General features: G+C 31.7%; 2 protein-coding genes and 1 long non-coding RNA gene across 3 annotated transcripts; 1 reads left to right on the forward strand and 2 right to left on the reverse strand.

The window, feature by feature from the left end:
* Nucleotides 1-1,571: 1,571 nt before the first annotated feature.
* Nucleotides 1,572-4,542, reverse strand: LOC149493908 (uncharacterized). The gene is made up of 2 exons (XR_016322740.1): nucleotides 3,857-4,542; nucleotides 1,572-1,883 (listed from the first exon to the last, which is right to left on the reverse strand). It is a non-coding gene; the product is annotated as an uncharacterized LOC149493908 (long non-coding RNA).
* Nucleotides 4,543-14,084: 9,542 nt separating this feature from the next.
* LOC105638249 (putative 12-oxophytodienoate reductase 11) lies at nucleotides 14,085-16,925 on the reverse strand. Its single transcript, XM_037640799.2, has 5 exons — nucleotides 16,568-16,925; nucleotides 15,943-16,083; nucleotides 15,661-15,791; nucleotides 15,068-15,244; nucleotides 14,085-14,849 (listed from the first exon to the last, which is right to left on the reverse strand). Exons 1-5 carry the CDS (start codon nucleotides 16,669-16,671, stop codon nucleotides 14,257-14,259), a joined length of 1,146 nt encoding a protein of 381 aa, XP_037496727.2. The 5' UTR covers nucleotides 16,672-16,925; the 3' UTR covers nucleotides 14,085-14,256.
* Nucleotides 16,926-19,557: 2,632 nt separating this feature from the next.
* Nucleotides 19,558-22,898, forward strand: LOC105638258 (GDSL-like Lipase/Acylhydrolase superfamily protein). The gene is made up of 5 exons (XM_037640800.2): nucleotides 19,558-19,873; nucleotides 20,704-20,825; nucleotides 21,778-22,017; nucleotides 22,125-22,374; nucleotides 22,470-22,898. The coding sequence occupies exons 1-5, from the start codon at nucleotides 19,606-19,608 to the stop codon at nucleotides 22,688-22,690; spliced, it is 1,101 nt and encodes a 366-aa protein (XP_037496728.1). The 5' UTR covers nucleotides 19,558-19,605; the 3' UTR covers nucleotides 22,691-22,898.
* Nucleotides 22,899-23,119: the final 221 nt, after the last annotated feature.

A 23,119-nucleotide genomic window follows, 5' to 3' on the forward strand; every position in this document is an offset into this window, starting at 1 on the left:
CATAAATATATTTAATAGAATATTACTATATAAATTAGTGTAATCATAAATATATTAGTATGTAATTATAAATAATTATCAAAATATATATATTTATATTACAGTTAATATTTATAACAGGAAAATATCTTTAGTATATATTTAGTGTTATCAAAATGTATATATTTATGAGTAGTCATCGAGATGCGTAGATAATTATTTATCAATATTAAATAAATATTTCATAAAAAATACTAAATAAATATATGATAAGTACAAAATAATGAAATATAGAATTTCAAAAATACATTAAAGCTTTCTTTATTTTATTATATTAAAATCTTTAATTTCATTGATATAAAATAAGCATTAGCTATAAGAATATCATACATAATAATCCAAAAAAAAAGAATAAATCTTAATTAAAAATTAAAGTTAAATATCTTTTTAATATCAATTAAATTCAATCATCATATAAAAAATTTAATCACAAATTCATCTTTTTCAAAAAAAAAAAAAACGTACTACAAAATCAATATATATATATATATATATATATATATATATATATATATATATATATATAGCAAGCATTTTTTTTCCCTAGAAAGTTGACATGTGGCATATCTACTTGGCATTTTATTTTGACATGTGATATATTTATCCAATTAGGCTTCCACTTGACATGGTTTGATTTGATTATTTAATGTATTAATGTATTAGTGTGGTTTGGTTTGATGTGAATTTTACAATTAGTGTTTCTGATTTGATTTGGTTTGATTATTCAATGTATTAATGTATTGGTTTGGTTTGGATTTATTTTGAATTAGTGTTTTTGATTTGGTTTGATTTGATTATTTAATATATGGCTTTGGTTTGAATTTATTTTGAATTAGTGTTTTTGGTTTAGTTTGACTTGATTATTTAATGTATTAATGGTTTTAAGTTATTATTATTAATTATTAGTTTTCAAAAAATGATAAAGTTTAATAACAAACGTTTTCGTGTATTAATGGCTTCAAATTTGTGAAGTTACAAAAATATTTCAACACTTTATTAGTGTATTAATGTTTTTAATATTTGATTTGTTTATTTGTGCAGTTTTATTAGTGTTTTCGTTTAATTTTTTAAAAAATTTTAAATTGCTCACTCAAAAAAAAAAAAACTTTCTTAAAAATACTATATATATAAGTTGTCTCACTATATTTTCATGTATTTTTGACAAAAGTGTATTGGTCCCTCTTTTTAAATATATTATTCTTTTTTTTTTTAAATTCAGAATTTTCTGCATTTCAACTATTTTCACTAATGGAGTAAGTAAATTTTACTCAAACTTTTTTTTTTGTCTCCTTTTTTAAAGATTATTTAACATTTTTTTGCAGCCGTAAACTATGAAACAGAAGTGAAAAGTACGATATAATTGAAAATTTGAATACAAATAGAGATGATTGGAAAATAAAATGTCACGACCCAATTTCATGGGCCGGACCGGCACTAGAGCCCAGGTAAGCTTAAGGCCCCCGAGGCCCGTAGTAAGCCTGAAACACTAAAAATTTACTATTTCAATATAATTTTAAACATTCAGCCCATACTTATAGGAAAATAAACCTCAAGATTCTATTAAGTCTCGGCCCAAATTTATCAGCTACAACATTCCACAGTTCGGGCCCAATTAACAATACGTCACATTTTTAATATGGGCTCACATAATTATATCATCTATGTTAATACATGACTAATTGTACACAAATTCTACAACTGCGGAGTCACTAACTACTTGGTATACATAGCTTTTTATACATATAATTACATAGTAAAATAATTTAAGAAACTGGAAAATTTTTCTTCTATTGCCCTGCGCCGAAGAAACATAGCCTAAATCGGATTAAAGAAAAACTTACTTCCTGAAAAATCAAATAAGACATGTGAGTTTTCTAAGGAGTAATAATTATTGCACAACACACGCGGTCACACAAATATGTAAACATATCAATCTAGTCATCCGACTAATTATATGCTCACGCAGCCAGTCACACAAATGGCAAATCACCAGCACTCACAATCATTAACATCTTCATATATTCACATCACGTGGAAATTGGTCAGTGGCGTCACCGAAACCCCGATGAGCCGTCCTCCCACATGGCTCATCCACTTACGTGTGCACCAGGGAGCCGATCCCCCATACTGGCCGACCGGTCTAATCCTCACTTGACCAGCCCTCTCATTGTTTTTCCATTCCCTCTCTTTATATATATATATATATATATATATATATATATATATATATATATACCAACAGGAGGCAACCCGGTGGTCTCCATCCAATCTAGATCATCAGGCGCTCACAACAGGAGGCCACCCTGTGGGCTACGATCAAATCTAGATTGTCCAATGCGCAACGACGAGCGGCCATCCTGTGGTTAACGGTAGGTGCACACGGGGGCGCCGATCTCCCATTTACTCGGCTAACGGTAATGGATCCATATAATGGTGACGGTATATAACGATAACGGTAATCAGGATCCATATAACGGTAAAGGTCTCACAAACCCATGGTGACCCACTTCATCCCAATCACACACAAACATGGCAAAGCATTGTCACATCACAACTAATCAAGCATTGCAATTAAATGCAAACATATTGATCAGTTACACATCGGAATGCAATGCACGATTAGACTTTCATACTCAAATGCAAACAAATAGATAAATAATATTAACAAACAATAATAATGAAAATAAATAAGTAATTGAATAATTAAATAAATAATGATGATAATGAAATAATTAGAGCACTTATTTATCATGTATTAAATTATAGAATTAATCTAAATAAACTTATTAATTATGTTGTCAATTAAACTAGTCTAAGTTCTATCGAAATTTCGACAGCACCTCCCCTAAAAATGGGACTATCCAACCTGTTTAAATATCTCAATAACTCCCAATAACACTAAGTATTTTTCAATCAATACACACAGCCCATCCATCGGGCAATTAAACAAATTTATTTCCCTTCCTCCATCCAAAATAATCACATCAATATTTAATCGTCAATGTCAAACTTTAACTTACTATATAACATTAAGTAAATAAATAAATAAGCAAATAAGTGAAAAATAACTATTTGCTTAACCTCCACACGTTACTAGTTAAACTATCTAATACAGACCCTTAACAATCATATAAAACTATAGCTTATGTATTCAATAATCATTAACTAAATTCGGAGTTTTTCGATATCAAAATTATATATTACACATTAACTAACCAATCCTTAGCAAGAATTAAATTTACAACTTCATTGGACCATGATATCAAACAACAATTTACCTTTAAATAATGTGTTTGATTAGTCCTTGAGTGCATAGATACATATATAAGCATAAGTGCATAATTAGCTTTCATGATTGATTCTTTTCTATATTCTTTAATTTGTACCTCACATATAAAACTTCAAGCTCAACCATTGCATACACAAGTATATAAATATATCCCATAAATCATTTATAATTTATACATGTCTTTCTTTCTTCATACCAATACTAGAACCGAATTTCTAATCAAACTCACATATATATATACACTTAATAGTTCCAAATTAACTAATTAACAAATTATATTAACCTCCAAGCATGATTCAATGATACTATTAATTGCTCTAAAACTATTCACTTGACTAAGCCTTAATTTATAACTTCTCCTAACAATATTTATCCAAATTCCTAAATTAGCTTACATCAATATTATACTGATTACTTCTTAACAAAATTATATGTGTTTGATTATTCATCCAAATTCAATTTAATTAACTAATAATTATTAAGTTTATAATTTATACCGAAGATAAAGAAACTGGTCTTAGAACGTACCAATTGAGAATCGGGCGGCGATTCCATGATCAGCGCGAAGAGTAGAGAATTCTGTCTCTCAGGGCCTCGCTGGAGTGTCGCCGGCCGGTCACCGAACCTCCGGCCGCCGTGCACGGTGGCCGGAAAACCGGTTGTGGCCAGATTTGAGCAGCGCTTATACCAAAATGCTCAAAATCTTATGGGGACTCCGATTCCGTGATCCACTTGAACTGGGCGTGCCCTTTCTGGCCAGAAATGACCCCCGACAGTTGCTTTGCCACTGCCATCCATGGCGTTTCCGTCGGTTGAGCCCTATCGCCGAAATCAATGGAAGAGGAAGACTCGCTCGGAAGCAAGGAGTCGATTGGTGGTCATTTCATGGAGTGTCTTTGCCGGCGTCGACGGGATTCGCCAAAATACTTGACGCGGCGGTGTCGGAATATTTTGGCTCGATTTCTTCCATTCACACTCTCAATCGCACAACCAGAGGCCATAATGGAGCTCCCCTCGTCGAGAAGATGGATTCAGACTGTTGTTGCGCCTGAATCCATGGCCGTTTGGCCGGAAAACGGGAAGGAAGAGGGTGGAGGGGGCTGTCGCGCGCTGAAGAAGAAGAAGAGAAAAGAAAAAAAAGAAAGGAGAAAGGCGGTTTCTAGCAAACTCTAGGCCATTCCGGTTCGATTCAAACCGGTTTGGTCCGATTTAGTGATTTGGTCTCATTTCGTTTGATTTTCAAGTTTTTCACTCGGTTTTTTGGATTATTCGTGTGGTTCTCGACAAATTAAAATGATTTTTGGGTCTGGTTCAATTTATTTTAACTGTTTAGTTCGGTTCCGTAATATTTTCTCTATTTACTCGATAATAATAATAAAAATATTAATAGTAACAATATTTTGATTTTAGGAAAATTAATTTATATATATTCATAATAGATTAAATTGCTGTAGTTTTATATTATTTCTCGAAAATTTTAACTGTTCTCAAATCAAAAATTTCCGATGATATATTTCGGCTTAGGCCCAACTCGCAAACTTGGGCTCAAATTGAGATTTTATTCTACTTGCAGCCCACCCGATCAAAATTTCTGATTTTTGATTTAATAAAAATTCAAAAGTTTCAAAAATAAAAATTCGGGGTATTTCATAAAAAGGGTATCACGATTATGGAGTGTGTCCTTTAACAATAGTAGAGATTTTACGAGTACAGAGATGGTATTGCTGAATGAAAATGTTAAATATAATATTTTACATTTTATTATTTACATAACCAATTAAAAATAATGTTATCATTTTCAATATTTGTATGTAACCATTTTTTTATATTTGTTATTGTAGATAAATTATATGCTATGTAGGGGTGGCCAAAATCCGGTTTTCGGAACTAGAACCATCGGTTCCGAACCGGTGGGAACTGGAACCGAAACCGGTAGGAACAGAAATCGGTCTGAACCAGAACTGGAACCGGTCCGAACCGGTTCGATTTCGATTCCACCAGTTTTGGAACCGTGAAACAGCGGTTTCAGTTCCAGTCAGAACCGATTGTTTCAGTTCCGTCTGAAACCAGCCGGAATCATCCGAAACCGACCAGAACCGATCTAAAACCGGTAGGAACCGTCGAAAAATCGATGATTTTGGAACCGTTAAGGAACCGGAATCGAAATCGAAATTGAAACCGTTCGGTTCCAAACCGTAACCGGAACCCAAACCAGTGGTTCCGGAACCGTGGCCACCCCTAATGCTATGTTTTTAAGACTTAGTTCTTTTTATCTAATGATGTAAAAACCTTTTACATAAACTGTCAGTTTTAATTCAGCTTCAAATTAATCTCATTTTCGAATATTTGTACTAACAGTCCTTAATGTTGTTGAATTATTATTTGAGATTGTTAATTTAATTAGTATTACTTTCTATTTTTTATTTTTATTATAATATTTCAAATTAATTAATTTTGATATTAGTTGACTAATTGTTTGGTAGTTTTGCTTTCTAATTTATTTTTAGTATAAAGGGAGAGATTTTCAATTTTAAACATTGATACTTGATTTAAAATATTATCATTTATTCTCAAAAAAAAAAAAAAAAAAATTGTCATTCATATCACTACATTTAAGAAGTAATTGAGGTGAAATTATAATTGATAATAGAAATATTTTTCATGAGATATTTCTTACCATGTTCTTTTTTTTTTTTTCACATAAAAGCATAAGCTATAAAACAATAGTTAATCAAATAAATTAATTTTTGGTCTCTAGGAAGGAATTCTGAAAGCTGCAAATCAATATCTCTAAGATAAGGTAATAATAATAATAATATCATTACCTATTCAATAAAAATTAAAAAATTATGTAGAAACACATGAATCTTACCGCTATATAATATTTTTTTTTATTATTATTTTTTGCAGATAGAGGAGAATATCGAGATTACTGACTTTGCATCAATGACCACTAATATTCCAGATCCACTAACTATACAAAATGAGATATTTCAGTTTTAGAAATAGTTTGATGGGTTTATGCATATATAAGTAATATAGTCTGTAAGATGTTTTGGTTGAATTTGAAGTTTAATGGATTGTTATATATCAATTATTATTATTATTATTATATATGTAGGTTGCTTATGAGATGGAATGTTCCCAATAATGTTGTCCTTAAACTAAATATTATTAATGAATATTTAATATAATTATTTGGCTTGGTATTTTATCATTATTATTATTTTATATAATTAGATGAAATTATTTGGTGGTCTTTCTTTTATTGTCATTTAATTTTCACATGAATCTTTTGTGTTAGAATTACATGATCATATATTTATACATGATATGTAAAAGTGGATGGGTTAAATACCTACCTTTTATAGCGCAACAGATGAAAAACCATTACCCTTATATTACTAGGTTACTCATCTTAGAAGTAATCACAAATAACAAACTACTCCTCTTGTCTATGGTAGATTCAAACTTCATTGTAATCAATTAGAATAATAATTAAATAGTATTAATTAATTAAACACATTTAGAACTGAATACACTAGTCATGTATGCATACATGTCCATTAATTCCAACATTTTGCAACAAAAGAAATCATAGTTTGTGAATTAGGTTGAACATGAACCTAATTGGATTAAGTTTTATTCGACAATAATTTTTCCTGTAGCATTTAACATTTTAACTATGGTCAAAACACTATCTTTGTTATGTTTATTTTGGTGGTGATGTAGTATTTATATTAATGTTTAGAATTTGAGACAACAGATTATGAAATACTATTCCTTTTAACTTTTAATAAAATGTGTTTTGCCGAACATGCCCCAGTTAGAGTATGTTAATTGAAAGTTAGAGTAAGTTAATTGAAAGCGAACTATTATTGAAGCTCTATTTGTTTTCGTAAAATAATTTGCAAGAAAATATTTTCTACAATTTTCCGTTTTTTGTGACGTTCAAAAAAATAAGTCAATGGAAAATATTTTTCTGGTCAAAGGAAAATTAACTCATTTTTTAAGGAAAACAACTTTCCATTTGCGAGAGAGTAAAACATTTTCCGGATATTGACAAATCTTATAAATCCATATTTTTTAATATTTTAATCATCATAGTCACTACTACCAGTCACCATTTATCACCTGCCACCATCACCGACTTTCATAATTTATATATATATTTTTTTTGCATTCTTTTCATATTTAAGAATAAAATTTTAACTTATAAAATTTCTATTATTATTAATATTTTTATGGTTTTATGAGATAAAAGACTTTAATATTTTAACTAATTTTCAATATTACAACCAAACAACAAAAACAAGTTATTTGGAAAATATTTTTCCTGAAAAATATTTTTCAGTAAGTTATTTTATGCAAATAAATGGAGCTTTAGTTTTCATAATTTACTAAAACTTGTAAATAGAAATTTTTATTTTCAAAAAAATTAAGTGGTCTCTTTATTATATTATCGTTTAATTTAATTTTTAACAAGGGTTTTTAACTTTTTTGTTTTATTTTTATTCTTTTTTTACACACTACTAAAAAATCAAACTTTAAACCTTTTTCTTTTATCCTAAGTATCACTACTTTTAATTTAGAAAATCTGATTTTTTTTTTAGATTAAATTATTAGATAGAAGTTGAGAGTAAAAATTTTTTAATTTACAAAACTTATTTAAAGAAGATTTGCTGAAGCCCTCTTGTTCTAAATCTGTACTCTACCCAATACCATGACCAACTCCATCCGTGTACTAGTTTTACTATGCATAGGGACCAAATAATAAAAAGTGATAAAGAAGATAAATAAAAGCATTAAAGACATCATCAAAATTCCAGTAAATGAAAATAAAAAAATTTTTTTATTTAATTTTCTTCAATTGATTAACAAAAAAAAAAAAAAAATCAGCAAAAACTTTCATGGAAGGTTATTTAGTTGATCATAATAAAATTGATAGCTTATGTAATTGATTTTTAAAAATAGAGGTCATAACTTGCAGGTTTTGCTAAATCATAAGGACTAAATAATCATATACTCTAATAATTCAATTAAATTCGATTAGATTCTAATTGTCAAGTTGGGCTTGGTTTCGTTACCCCAGCTCCACCTTGAGGGGGGCGTGAAAGAGTATGAACAGCCTAAGGGCCAACATCAGCAACAAAGCAAGAAGGAAGAATCAAGAGGCTGCTATTCTAACCAAAATCAGAAAACCTAAAACTAAAAGATAACATTTTTTATTTATATTAAACCCACACACCATACCTGTTTCACTTAACCTGAATCTGTGTAACAAATCCAACTCACCCATTAACCCATATTATACAACTGTAATTTTGTTACATGAGATAGTATACAATACAGTAGGTTCCAGAGTAAGGAAATATAGCACAATTGTAAATATAAATAGCACCCAGACTTTGAGAAAAGAGGAGAAATACACTTGTTTACTTTCTTTTTATGGTATCACAGCCTCCTCTGATATCTGAAGTTCTAAAGCTTTCTTCAAGCTTCCTTTCCTGAAATTAATGGCAGAAACTTATAATCAAAACAATGAAAACACAAATGTTGAATCAGAGACTTATAAGGTTTCAGCATCTGAAAATTCAGCTTCAAACCTCATTAATATTTCCTTGAATGGCCGTAATTTCTTGTCATGGAGCAGATCTATGACCATAGCCTTGAAGGCTAGGGACAAATATGAATTTGTCACTGGTGAAGAACAGGAACCTGCAGTTGGGTCTCCATTGAGAAAGAGATGGCAGAGGATCGACAATCTGGTAACATCTTGGATCTTGAACTCTATTTCTAAAGATCTAGTTGAGTCATTTCTGTATTATCCAAGTTCCAAGGATCTTTGGAATGAACTGACCACCAAGTATGGTGAATCTAATGGACCTATGATTTACCAAATAAGGAAAGATATTTCAGTAACTATGCAAGGTAACCAAACAGTAGCCAATTACTACACTAAGCTGAAAATACTCTGGGATGAGTTGGCTTGTTTAAGGCCCATTCCCAAATGCACCTGTGGAATTGTAGAAAGGTGTACCTGTGGTGTTATGAGAGCAGCCCCAGATCTAGATGGTGAGAAGAAACTTATGCAGTTCCTCTTAGGACTGAATGATACATATGACAATGTTAAAAACCAAATTCTACTTATGGATCCATTTCCAAGCATGAGCAAGGGCTATTCAATGGTACTAAGTGTTGAAAAACAGAGGGAGGTGAATACTGCAATCTATGACTCAAGTGAGAATAGCAGTGCAATGTATGTGCAAAAATCAAACTACAACAGTAGAAATACAAGAATAATTCCAGATCTAAAGCTGACAAGCACTGTGATCACTACAATGGGACTGGCCACACTAGAGAGACTTGTTTTAAACTAACTGGTTATCCAGATTGGTTTATTGAACTCAAAAAGAAGAAGAAAGCTCAAGCACATTATGGACAAGTAGATGATGAACAATTGAGTGTTAACTCAGGAGACAATGAGAATGATGTATCCAAAATGGTGAGAATGGAGGTCCAGCATGCAATCAAAGGCAAGATGCAGTATGATGATAAGGCAGGGGATACACCTACAGCTAATGCAGTCAGTTTTGTAGGTATTATCTCTCATTTTCATTATAATGTGCATGACAAGTATGAATTACTTCCATGGATTGTTGACACTGGTGCAACTGATCATATGACATACATGCATAATCTATTTCATACATTAACCAAATTACCTAAACCTAGAACAGTAACTCTACCTGATAACTCCACAAGAACTATAACGCATGTTGGCAAGGTCATAATACATGATAGACTGGTATTAAATGACGTGTTATATATACCAACATTCAAATGCAATTTGTTGTCTGCATCAGCCCTTACAAAGGACAATGCACTATCAGTGAAAACACTACCTAACCATTGTTTGTTATAGGATTTGCAGACTGATGAAGTAGTAGCTATTGGCAAGTTGTATGGAGGCTTATATTTTCTTGATAAGAAGTGTTTTGTACCTATTACTACTATTAAAGCTTTACTTACTTGTACTAAACATGATGATCATTTGAAACTGTTATGGGCCTTAGATTGGGTCATATTTCTATGGCTAGACAAAATCATTTAATAAATTTAGATACAAACAGTGGTTCTTTTGAATGTAGTGTTTGCCCTCTTGCAAAGCAACAAAGATTGCCATTTTATCCAAGTTGTAATATTGCTAAAGGCATGTTTGATTTAGTACATACTGACCTATGGGGACCCTATCCTATCACTTCTTTAACTGGTGCCAGAGACATGATTACTATAGTGGATGACTATAGTAGATACACATGGGCCTACATGTTACCAAATAAACAACAAGTCCACTCAATTCTTGACCACTTTACTAACCTAATAGACACCCAGTTTCATACCAGAATCAAAACAATAAGGACTGATAATGGTACTGAGTTTGTGAATCATGTAGTAAAGACATTGTTCCTTTCTAAAGGAATTACACATCAACTATCTTGCCCTTATTCTCCACAACAAAATGGGAGAGTGGAGAGAAAACATAAAGAAATTTTGAACATTGGGAGAGCCCTTCTATTTCAGGCTAAGTTTCCTAAGACCTTTTGGTATGAGGTTCTCCTATCTGCTGTTTACCTAACCAATAGAGTGCCATCCGCACTCTTAGAATGGTTAAGCCCTTTTGAAAAACTAAACCAAATACAATCAGACCTGAAACACTTAAGAGTTATTGGCTGCTTGTGTTTTGCAACTAATACTAAACCACACAAAGACAAGTTTGATCCTAGAGCTAAACCATGTGTATTACTGGGTTATGAGGCTCAACAGAAGAGTTACAAGCTATATGACATGCACTCTAAGCAGATTTTCTACTCAGGGGATGTTGTGTTCAAGGAAACAGTTTACCCCTTCCATCACAACACCCTTCTTGAGTCATGTACATTTAAGATACCAGACTGTTTAGATGACAATGACCAACAAATTCCAGAACACACAAACACTATACCTGAAACCATAATACCAGCAACACATGAAAATATGACTACCCTTGACCAAACAAGACAACAGACTACAACAGCACCTGAACCAGAACACCAACAATACATACAAAATAACCAGAAAGAACTTGCTCAGACTTTACAACCAGAACAACCAGTTCAACCACTTAGAAGAAGCACAAGAAATTCAAGGCAACCAGCTTGGATGATAGATTATGTAACCAATTGTGCAAATTCAAATTCCACACATTTCCTACCCAACTCACCCTATTCACATGCATATGCATCTTTTGCATCTAATGTCAACAAAATCAGAACCATTATCATATAATCATGCTATTTTTAATGAAAATTGGGTGCAAGCAATGCAAACTGATCTAAAAGCGTTAGAAGATAATGGTACTTGGGTCTTAACTGAGTTACCTAAAGGGAAAAGGGCCATTGGATACCGATCGGTCTACAGAGTCAAATACAAACAAGATGGGACTATAGACAGGTATAAGGCTCGCCTGGTTGCTAAAGGGTTCAATCAAAAACAGGGCATTGATTACAATGACAGCTTTTCTCCTGTTGCTAAAATGGTGACTGTAAGGATCCTGTTTACCCTAGTAGCTAAATATCAATGGACTCTTCATCAACTTGATATTAACAATGCCTACCTACATGGTTATATTGATGAAGATATCTTCATGCAACCTCCAGCTGGCTATTCTAAGGCTTCTAAAGGCCAAGTGTGCAAATTGACTAAGTCACTTTATGGACTTAAGCAAGCTGGCAGAATGTGGAACCAGTAGTTGACAAACACATTACTCCAGTACGGATTTCAACAGTCAGTGAATGACCACTGCTTATTCATAAAAGGGGAAGATAATTACTTTCTAGTGCTTATTGTCTATATGGATGACATTTTAGTTGCTGGGCCTAACATTCAACTTGTATGCAACATTAAGGAGTTTCTACACTCTAAATTTACTATAAAGGACCTAGGTGATGCAAGATTTTTCTTGGGAATTGAAATCCTACGGTCTACTGATGGCATCTACTTATCACAGCAGAAATTCATTCAAGACATGCTGTTAGATTCAAACATACAGCAAGCAAAACATGCATCCACGCCATTAGTATAAGGTTAAAAGCTTCAAGCAAACATGGGACCATTACTCACAGAACCAGACTGTTGTAGAAGGTTAGTGGGGAGACTACTTTACTTGAGCTTCACCAGACCAGACATCACTTACTTAATACAGCAGTTGTCTCAACACATGCAAAACCCTTGTCAGGGTCACATGGTAGTTGCTTCTCATGTTCTCCGTTACTTAGCCTCCACAACAGCTTTGAAATTGTTCTTCCCTACTTCATCTACGCTTGATCTTAAAGCATACTGTGATGCTGACTGGGGGGCTTGCCCCGAAACTCGACGGTCACTCACAGGCTGCTGTATATTCATGGGTTCCTCTATTGTGTCATGGAAAATAAAAAAACAGTAGGTGGTCAGTCGCTCTTCTGCTGAAGCAGAATACAGAGCCATGGCTAATACAGTGTGTGAAATCATTTGGATTGACAAAATACTAACAGATCTGCGGGTAAAAGTAAAAACGCCAGTACCTTTATTCTGCGACAACCAAGCGGCGCTGCATATTGCCGCCAATCCTGTTTATCACGAGCGCACAAAGCATATCGACATCGACTGCCATCTCACTCGACACTATATTCAAGCTGGCCTTATCGACCCAAAGCATCTCCCTTTAGAGTCACAACTCGTTGACTTCTTCACCAAACTGTTACCCATCTCCAGATTTCGGCTGATGACTGTCAAGTTGGGCTTGGTTTCGTTACCCCAGCTCCACCTTGAGGGGGGCGTGAACGAGTATGAATAGCCTAAGGGACAACATCAATAGCAAAGCAAGAAGGAAGAATCGAGAAGCTGCCGTTCTAACCAAAATCAGAAAACCTAAAACTAAAACATAATATTTTGTATTTATATTAAACCCACACACCATACCCGTTTCACTTAACCCGAATCCATGTAACAAATCCAACTAACCCATTAACCCATATTGTACAGCTGTAATTCTGTTACATGAGATAGTATACAATACAGTAGGTTCTAGAGTAAGGAAATACAACACACTTGTAAATATAAATAGTAGCCATTGTATAGACTGTGAGAAAAGAGGAGAAATACACTAATTCTTTATTTTGTTTACTTTCTGTTCAGATTCCTTATTCGATATGGTTCGATTAATCTTTATTTGGTTTTATTAATTTAAATCAGTTAAAAATTTCATCAAAATTAGATGAACTGACTCAATACTCAATGCTCATAGCCTAAAAATATCCACCGTAATGTGAACTTAATGTATTTAGGTTATGTTTGGTTAAATGTAATGCAATGTAAGAAACCTGAATCTCACGTTCAAAGAATGAGATTTATGTATTCCCAATGTCACCAGAAATAGAGGATAAAAGATAATTTAGTTAATTTACTATTGATTTTGTTATTATCTATGAATATTAATATCTTCCTTAATCCTTATGAAAACCTTAAACGACTTATATTTTGTGACGGAGGGAATAATTAATATACAATCACCAACATTGAGTTTAATTTTCTTTATGTTTCAATACATTTAATTTGTCATTCTTTTAGGGAAATTTAGTTTGTCGTTTAGTAGTGAATGACATTGTAGTTTTATCCCATTTAGAAAGACCAATATATATTTCCTTTAAAGCAATTGTACTCCTGATAACAATTCAACTTTGATTTCTTTACACAAATTTAAGGTATGTTATATATTATTCATCTCCATTTATGTATGAAAATATATAATTCAACATCCCACGTGTGAACTCTCCTCTATTAGAAAAGTAGAGCTCATAAAGGATGGATAATAAAACCATACAAGCTCTAATTCTCCCGCAAGAACAAACTCAAGCAATGGATTCAAGAAATGGATAATCAGTATAACCAATCACAGGATCAGATATGTAAAATGTTGCTCTATTGTACTTGTTGAGAGGAGCATTAAGTTCAAATCTCTTTGGTAAATCTGGATTTGCTAGGAAATTCCGTCCATAAGCGATAAGATCTGCACGGTTTTCTTCTATAGCTTTGTTTCCATCATCCCTTTCATAACCTCCAGCAGCAATGAAAGTACCTTTAAAAGCTTTTCTCATGGGCAGAAGACTTTCTTTGCTTTCAAATTTTTCTCCAACTGTTTTCATTCTTGGCTCAACCATGTGGCAGTAAACAATCCCATATTTGTTCAAGGATTCCGCCATGTAAAGTCCTAAAGCTTTAGGATTTGAATCTCCTGCTTCCCCATAGTTTGCAAATGGAGATAATCTGATTCCAACTTTGTCTGCCCCTATTTCATTAGATACAGCTTCAACTATTTCCAAAGCAAAACGGCAGCGGTTCTCTAGAGATCCACCATATTGATCTGTCCGATCATTCACCTGATCTTTCAAAAACTGGTCAATAAGATAACCATGAGCCCCATGGATCTCAACTCCATCAAAACCTGTCAAAAAAAAAAAAAAAAAAAAAGGAAATGAAAAAATAAATTATGTATCGGAGAGTGTATTCATGCATGTGATTTTTTTTATGGCTTCAGCTGGAGTTCAAACTTCTGAGTTGACCACACATCCATAAGGATGACCCAAATGCTATTGGAAAAAGCTCATTGGTGCATGGGAGAGACATTTGTGATTAGCGTTTTGCTTTTGAAAGAAACCCTACCAGCTTCTATGGCGTTTCTTGCAGCAAGTCTAAAATCATTCACGATATGAGGAATTTCATCTGTTCTTAGTCGCCTTGGAGGTGTGAACTGTGCAGCATCAATGCCATTAGCTCGAATTTGAGGGGTCAAACCTTTGTCTGTTGAAGAGATTGGAGCCTGCTCATTTGGCTGAAAACCTAAACAGAGATAGTAGAAACAAAATAAAGATCCAGGTTTAAAGAACAAAGCCTTCATAAAATAAAGCAGTTTTACCGCATGAATTTCAAAAGAATAATTAAGAATCATTAAAAATATCAAGAATCGATTCTTATAGCCATTTGGAACAGAAATTCATTCCACCAACAAACTTCACTAGAGGTTAAAAGCAGGATTTAATAAAAACTTTATTTCCCAATATCAAAAAAACACAAGTAAGGCCAAGTATCATGCCAAAAAAAATTGTGCTGATGAAACTCTAGTGTCGAGAAATGGTGAATATAACATAAGACTTTTTAGTAATCTCAAGACTCAAGTTCATCCAAAGTGACAAAAGAAGCACAAAATTTAAGTGATGGAAGCAACACCAATATACCAAATTTAAACAAGAAAGTACCTGAATTTGACACTCTTCCAACATGCCAAATTTGACAAAAGAAGATGCCGCCTTTCGCATGAACAGCATCTACAATTGGTTTCCATGCCTCAACTTGTTCTTTGGTCCAGATACCAGGAGTATCAGGATACCTTCAATTAATAAATGCAAATAAACCAAAAACATTAATTATTATCAAAATTCAAATTCTTGAAGCTAAGAAAGCAAATGATACCAAACTTTACTTTACCTATACAATTTTGAACATAAAAACTAGGCAGATAACAACAAAACAAAAATTACCCTTGAGCAGTGTCAGAAACTCCGGTTGCTTCAGATATAAGAAGACCACCTTTGGTGGATCTTTGGGAATAATATAAAATGGCATGTGGCTGAGGAACATTGTGGTAGGATCTCTGCCTGGTTAATGGTGCTAGGACAACCCTGAAAAAGAGACATTAAATAGGAAATAATATAATTAAAGCTTCTAACTTTCTTAGCCAAAAGTTAGCAAATAGAACTTGATCCTTATAGGACTTTCCTATGACTTTATCCATTAGAACAGTTTGATAAAAATTACACAGGCCAAGCAACTTATACATTAACAGTTTGATTAAAATCATTGAGCAATGAATCAACTATGCCTAGGATAAGATACATTTACTTTTCAGAAAACAGTTCCACCATTTCTAAGATCCAATCCCTATTCTACAGAAGGGTATTGCTGATAAATGAATAATAAAAGTGTTAGTGTTTGGATAGTAGCTAGTACTCAAGTGTATGAACAACAAAATAACTAATTTAGAACAAGATTCAAGCACTAATAGTATTTCATTTAGGACTTTTCACAAGCACTCAACTAAATGCAAATCATCCCCAACAAAACATCAAAATTCACACAATATGAATCAAAGAATTAGTACATTACCTATGAGAAAGATTGAACTTCCCCATCTTGTACGGGGTGAGAAGTGGAATACTGGGAGATTGACAACACATTATAGTGTCTTGTTCTTGATCTTGTTCTGGCATTGTGTCTTCAATACTAATTTACAGTAACTTGTAAGAGACTTGGACTTTTATCACTCTTTTTGCTAATAATAATGGTGAGGATGAAATGAAGACAAGTGGGATTTTAAAGAGCCCAACAACCACAAGCCCGGCGGCGGCGACCCCTTCAGGTTAGCGTTCAGGAGCGCGACATGAATGAATCTGGTCCTATTAACCGCACCATCCAAACTATGGCTCTTCCTTTCTCTTTCGCTTTGACGTAGCTGCTGACGGATGGTTTCTGTTAATTATTGGTTGTCTAGAAGCAAAAAGCATAAAGTATGCTTATCTATTTAATTAAATAAGAGAAAATTACAGTATGGTCCTGTGATTTAAGAAATAGAACTAATCGGTACTTATATCTTTAAAATAACGAAAATACCCTTTTATTTCTTCCCACTTTGATATATTTTAGTATTAAATTTTAATATCTTTCCTTTACTCCCTTTTATTTTCTTGTTGATTCAATTGCAAAGATATAAAAGTTAGACGGTCAAACTTAATAGCACTTATTCATACTTCACATGTTTATAAGGTTGTCTATGACATTTAAAAGTTCTCTCACTTATCTGGCCCTTTCACTTGTGTGTATGTGAAAAAATAAAACATTTCGAATTTGAATTATTTTCGTTGGAAAATTTTTTATTAATTTAATAAGTGCTATCAAAAAAAAAAATTTATTTCTTATTTTATAACCCACAATATCAAAAATAAAACAATTTATCAATTTATTTATTTTTTAAATCAATGGTCAAATTTCAATATATAATTTTTAAAGCAAGTTGGCACATGTGAGCTCTTGGTAAAATATTCAACACTAATGCTAGAAATACAAGTAAGGTGGTTGAAATTGCCCAATCAATTTTCATTATCTTCAAAAGATGGCTATTGTTCATGCCTTGCCTTGGGTGTTTGACTTTGTTGCACAATAATGACTATTTGGCTTATCAAAGTGATGTTGTTTAGAATACCAAGACAATAGACCAACACTCCAAACTACTCCTTTGTGATCTTTTTTGGTCCATTTCTTTGATTTAGTAATTGACTTTTGATTATTTACTAATGAAACGGTTTTAAATCACTAATCCGCGTGTGATTTTATTGACTTGTTACTTATATGAAGAGTGAAAGATTTCAAATTCGAGACTTTTTTATCAGAAGATTATCATCAATTTAGTAAGTGGAAGACTACTCATATTATGTAGCTCACTGTGTTCTTTCAATTCGTTGAACTTTTCAATCTCCATTTCTAATTTTCATGTAGCTGCGTTCTCTAGAACTGCAAAAGTCTTTAGTTGGAATCCCGATAAAAAGAAAAACAGGTCCAAATTCTCTTTTTTAAAATGCTGCATTTTATTAACTTTTGGTAGCTTTAAAGAAAATATTTAATGTGCAAAAAAATAAAATTTTAAATAATTAATAAATTAGAAATAGTAATTCATAATGAAAAAAAGAACAATTATTACTATTAGATTTAAGCCTACGTATGTGGATTTTATCTAATTTTACATAGTAAGAATAAGACTAATTTAATTTTCCAAAAAAAAAAAGTATAAGACTAATTTTTAGAAATCCTTGTTAAATATAATAAATGAGACCTAATATATAGAGTGAAATTTTTTTTATCTTGTCTTTAATTGGAAACTATTTATTATCACTTACTATGACTCGTGTCCAATCAAGATAAATATATAAGATGAATATTTAGGCCTAATAGTAATGACTAAAAAAAAAAAAAAGAACTTTAGCCTTTTTAATAATTTTGGTTAATTCTTTTAATTGCTATAATTAATACTGTGAAATAATTTTTTTTAACAATTATGGCCTTCATTCATCAACCATTACTATGCTGACACAGAGCCATAGGAAGTGATAACAAACTTTGGCCTAACGATTAAAAAAACTCTGAATTTTAGTCTTTTTAATAATTTTGTCCAATTTTTTTAATAATCATACCTTTTAAATTCACCGTCAACAAGTGACATGTTATATTGAAGGTCCCACTAAGCCACATAAGTATAGTAGTAACGATTAATGGACGGAGCCACAATTGTATAGAATAAATTACTGTGCAGTATCAATTGTAGCAATTAAAAGAATTGCCGAAAATTATTAAAAGTGCCAAAGTTTAATCTTTTTTTTTAGTCATTAGACCGAATATTTATATTAAAATAAATACTTTATTCATGCCATGATTTTGTCCTAATTTAACTTGTACGTAAATTAACAATATTTAGTTAATATAATTAAACTATAATTTTACTTTGTTAATTGCATCTCTCTACTAATACATTGATTATAAACTATATGTATATGTATACTTTTAATTTCAATTTTTGTTTTGGTTACACAATATAAGTATTTTGGCTCAAAATTAATTAAAATTAACTAAACTGACTCAAACCGAGTCGAATTAAAAATAAAATGAGAATTTTTTTAATTTAGAAGTTTTATTGTTGAATGATATTTCTAAATCTAAAGAAAGAAAGGAAAGGGATGAATTTCAAAAATAAATTTAATTTAATAAATGCAGCCATATAGGTACTTAATTAAACACACGAAATAGAGCAACTCCTACATTATATTGTTTGGTCCTTGCATTGAATATATCACCAACTGAGCAGTTGCTATGTTCCTGACAATTGCCAACCCCTTTGTTCTTTTTTTTTTTTTTTTTAATTTGTTTATTAATTTAACCCTACACCCATTCTGTTCTACCAAAAAAAAAAAAAAAAAGCCCATAATATAAAATATAGAGAGACTGAGACAGTATGTAATTACTGCAATGTAGAAAACAGATGAATTCATTTACTCCAAACTCAACTAACTCACCATACCCAATTCTCTATTAAATCTCTGCATTTTTTATATTTTTCTTCTTCACTCTCACATTGCTGCTTACCTTCTCTCTTTCTAATGGCTATTATGAGGCTGTTTTCGGTTTTCTGTGTGTTTGGTATTGTGTTAAGGGTAGGGTTAGGGCAAAATGTAGATGATCCATTTGGAGGAAGCAGAAGAGAAATGGTGCCTGCTATGTTTATATTTGGTGACTCTCTTATTGATAATGGAAATAATAACAATCTTCCTTCTTTCGCTAAAGCTAATTATTTTCCTTATGGTATTGACTTCAATGGTGGCCCTACTGGTCGTTTCTCCAATGGTTACACCATGGTTGATGAAATAGGTCCTCTCTCTCTCTCTCTCTCTCTCTCTCTCTCTCTTTTCTTTTTCTTTTTTTTTTTAATTTCCTTCTTTTCCAATTTTATTTTTTTTAGAATTATTTTCCTTCTTTTCTTGACATTATTTCCATTAATTTTTGATATCTAAAAGTTTATTTCAGAAAACTATGATTTGACAAAATTATATTTAGTTTGATTGTGGGTTTTAATTTTTGCTTTTCAATGTCATAGTTTTACTACCTCCATTTCGTAATACTTGTCATGTTTAATAAAATAGTTTGTTTTAAAATATTTGTAACATTTGTGATTTCAAAGAATAATAAATATTTTTTTGCATGTTTACCTTTTGTCCATAACAATAATTATTATTTCAATTTAATGTGTTTCTTTGAGAATTAATATTAAATTAAAGGTCATATAGTCAATTTATTTAATAATTTATTATAATTTAGGCAAATTTAATAGTTTTTTTAAGAAAAGTGAAATTCCAAATGTGACAAATATTATGGAAGGGAACATTAATTTATTTAATATTTTAGAATAGAAAAGCTTTATTGTCATAGTTGAGAAAACTTATAAAATAAATTCTTTTGTTTTATTAATCCATTTTATTTAGAATAAAACAAAAAAAAAAATTTAATAAAACAGAAATATGAAAATTTCTTATGTGGGCTGCAGTAATGACATGTACTCTACCACTCATTAATGTGCAAACTTAATTTTGTTAGTCATTTTCAGACAATCTTCAGTTAATCAAAATCTGAATCTTAAGAAATAAACAATTATTAATATTAAATCATAATTAACATTAATTTTCTTTTATTTATGGATGCAGCTGAACTGCTAGGACTTCCCCTAATTCCTGCCTACTCAGAAGCTTCTGGAGATGATGTGCTTCATGGAGTCAACTATGCCTCTGCCGCTGCTGGAATTCTCGATATCACAGGCAGAAATTTTGTAAGTCTATCCAATTTTTAATTTATATATATATACACTAATTGGAAGAGGTTGAGACAGTAATTTCGTTCATTGCATGCATTTTTCTATTTTTTATTATATGAAAATGACTTACTTAGATCCGGTCTATAGATACACTAATGAATCAAATGAATCAAACTAATGAAAAACACTTTTTCTTTGAAAACATAGTATTTTCTAACCATTCACTTCAAAAAAAAAAAAAAAAGGAAAAAGAAAACCTTTTTGAAAAAATTCTACTTTTTTAGAATGACTATTTTGTACAGAAAAATGTTTAACTATTTGAGGGATAGAAATATTTATGTCCTCTTGCTACCTTTAACTTCCTGTAGAGAAACAGACAAATAAATAATTAAGGTATTTTTCTGGTTAGGTATAAATGTCTTCATGTGCACATTTACTGTAGCTATCTTTAATAGAATTTAAGGCAGTGGACTCATCAGTCATCAAGTATTGCCTGTGACAGACATACATTCATTGAATGAACCTTTTATATTTTCACAAGAAAAGAACAATGTAGGTTGTTAGATTGGCAACAAAAGATTGTAGAAATATTTATGAAAAATTAAAAAAAAAAAATACTAAATTTTTTAAAGATTCTATTTATCTATCCTGTAATCTCTTTTTATAAATTGAAACTTGAAATCCAACTCATATATATATATATATATATATATATATATATATATATATAGTTTAGCGTCAATTTAGTTTGAACTCATTATTTTATAATTTCAAAGATAGTCTGGTAATAGATTTGAGCATAAAACCTCACTCAAAGTTATACTTAGTGAGCTGTAATGAAATATAATGTAACGTAATTAAAAGTGTCTGTATACTTTTAATTACAATATATTACATTATGGATCACAAAATATCGGCTTAGTGTTAGAATATCACTTTTAACAACTTAATCATTATATTTGATCAGGTGGGTCGCATACCATTTAATCAACAGATAAAGAATTTTCAGAATACGCTTGATCAGATCACAGATAATCTTGGTGCAATCGATGTGGCTAGTGCAATTGCAAGGAGCATTTTCTTCGTAGGCATGGGCAGCAATGATTACCTCAATAACTATCTCATGCCTAATTACCCTACTAAGAATCAATATGATGGCCCCCAGTATGCTAATCTTTTGGTTCAACAATACACTCAGCAACTAACGGTAAAATTACGTTTTCCTTGATCTTAATTACTTTATATGCATATATATATATATATATAGTACGATCTCTAACACAAAATCTATTTGGTTCTGCGATATAAGTACAGACCCTTTACAATCTCGGAGCAAGAAAATTTATACTTGCAGGTTTAGGAGTGATGGGATGTATTCCAAGCATCCTGGCACAGAGCCCTGCAGGTCTTTGCTCTGAAGAGGTTAATCAACTTGTTCTTCCCTTCAATGAAAACGTTAAAACTATGATGAACAATTTAAATTCCAATCTCCCTGGAGCTAAATTCATTTACATTGATGTTCACCGTATGTTTCGAGATATCCTGACAAACTCTCCAGCTTATGGTACGTGGGACTATATATGCCTTCTGTTTCAATTGTTGTGCTGGAAATCGAACTTGGTACGGGAAAACTGATTTTACAATATCGTTTATATGCAGGATTTAGTGTAATCAATCGCGGATGTTGTGGAATAGGCCGGAATAGAGGTCAAGTGACATGTCTTCCCTTCCAAACACCGTGTCAGAATCGAGAACAATACATTTTTTGGGATGCATTTCACCCAACAGAAGCTGTGAACATTTTGATGGGAAGAAAGGCTTTCAATGGAGATACTAGCATTGTTTATCCTATGAACATCAAGCAGCTTGCCAATCTTTAAGTTGAATCCAATTGATAGAGAGAGTTCAAAAGAGAGAAAGAGAGAAAAAAAAAAAGGAGCTTCAAGCTTCATGCCAATTACTATATATCTCATTTGAAGAGTGTGGTACTTTTTTATATTATGGAAATCAAAGAATAGTTATGTATGCTACTTTGGTTTGGTTTTTGACAATATCATTTTCTATTTACAAATATAACCTAATTTTTAATGCTTTGAGTTTGTTTTTGCTAATATAATAATTTAAAACATTGCTTGCAATACGATGTAAAAAAAAAAATTGTCAGAGTCTTCCATATTTGTGACCTATATTGATCTTATATATAATTTGTGTTAGAGACCGCATTTGGTTCAATTAATCTGTACCTGAAAAACATTACAAATGTCAATCTTCTAAACCTGGAGGAACTTTGTTTTGGATACGTAATCCTG

Source organism: Jatropha curcas, chromosome 9 (assembly GCF_041381405.1).
Source record: "Jatropha curcas cultivar XTBG-Jc1 chromosome 9, XTBG_Jcur_1.0, whole genome shotgun sequence".
In the NCBI taxonomy this organism is placed as follows: Eukaryota; Viridiplantae; Streptophyta; class Magnoliopsida; order Malpighiales; family Euphorbiaceae; genus Jatropha; species Jatropha curcas.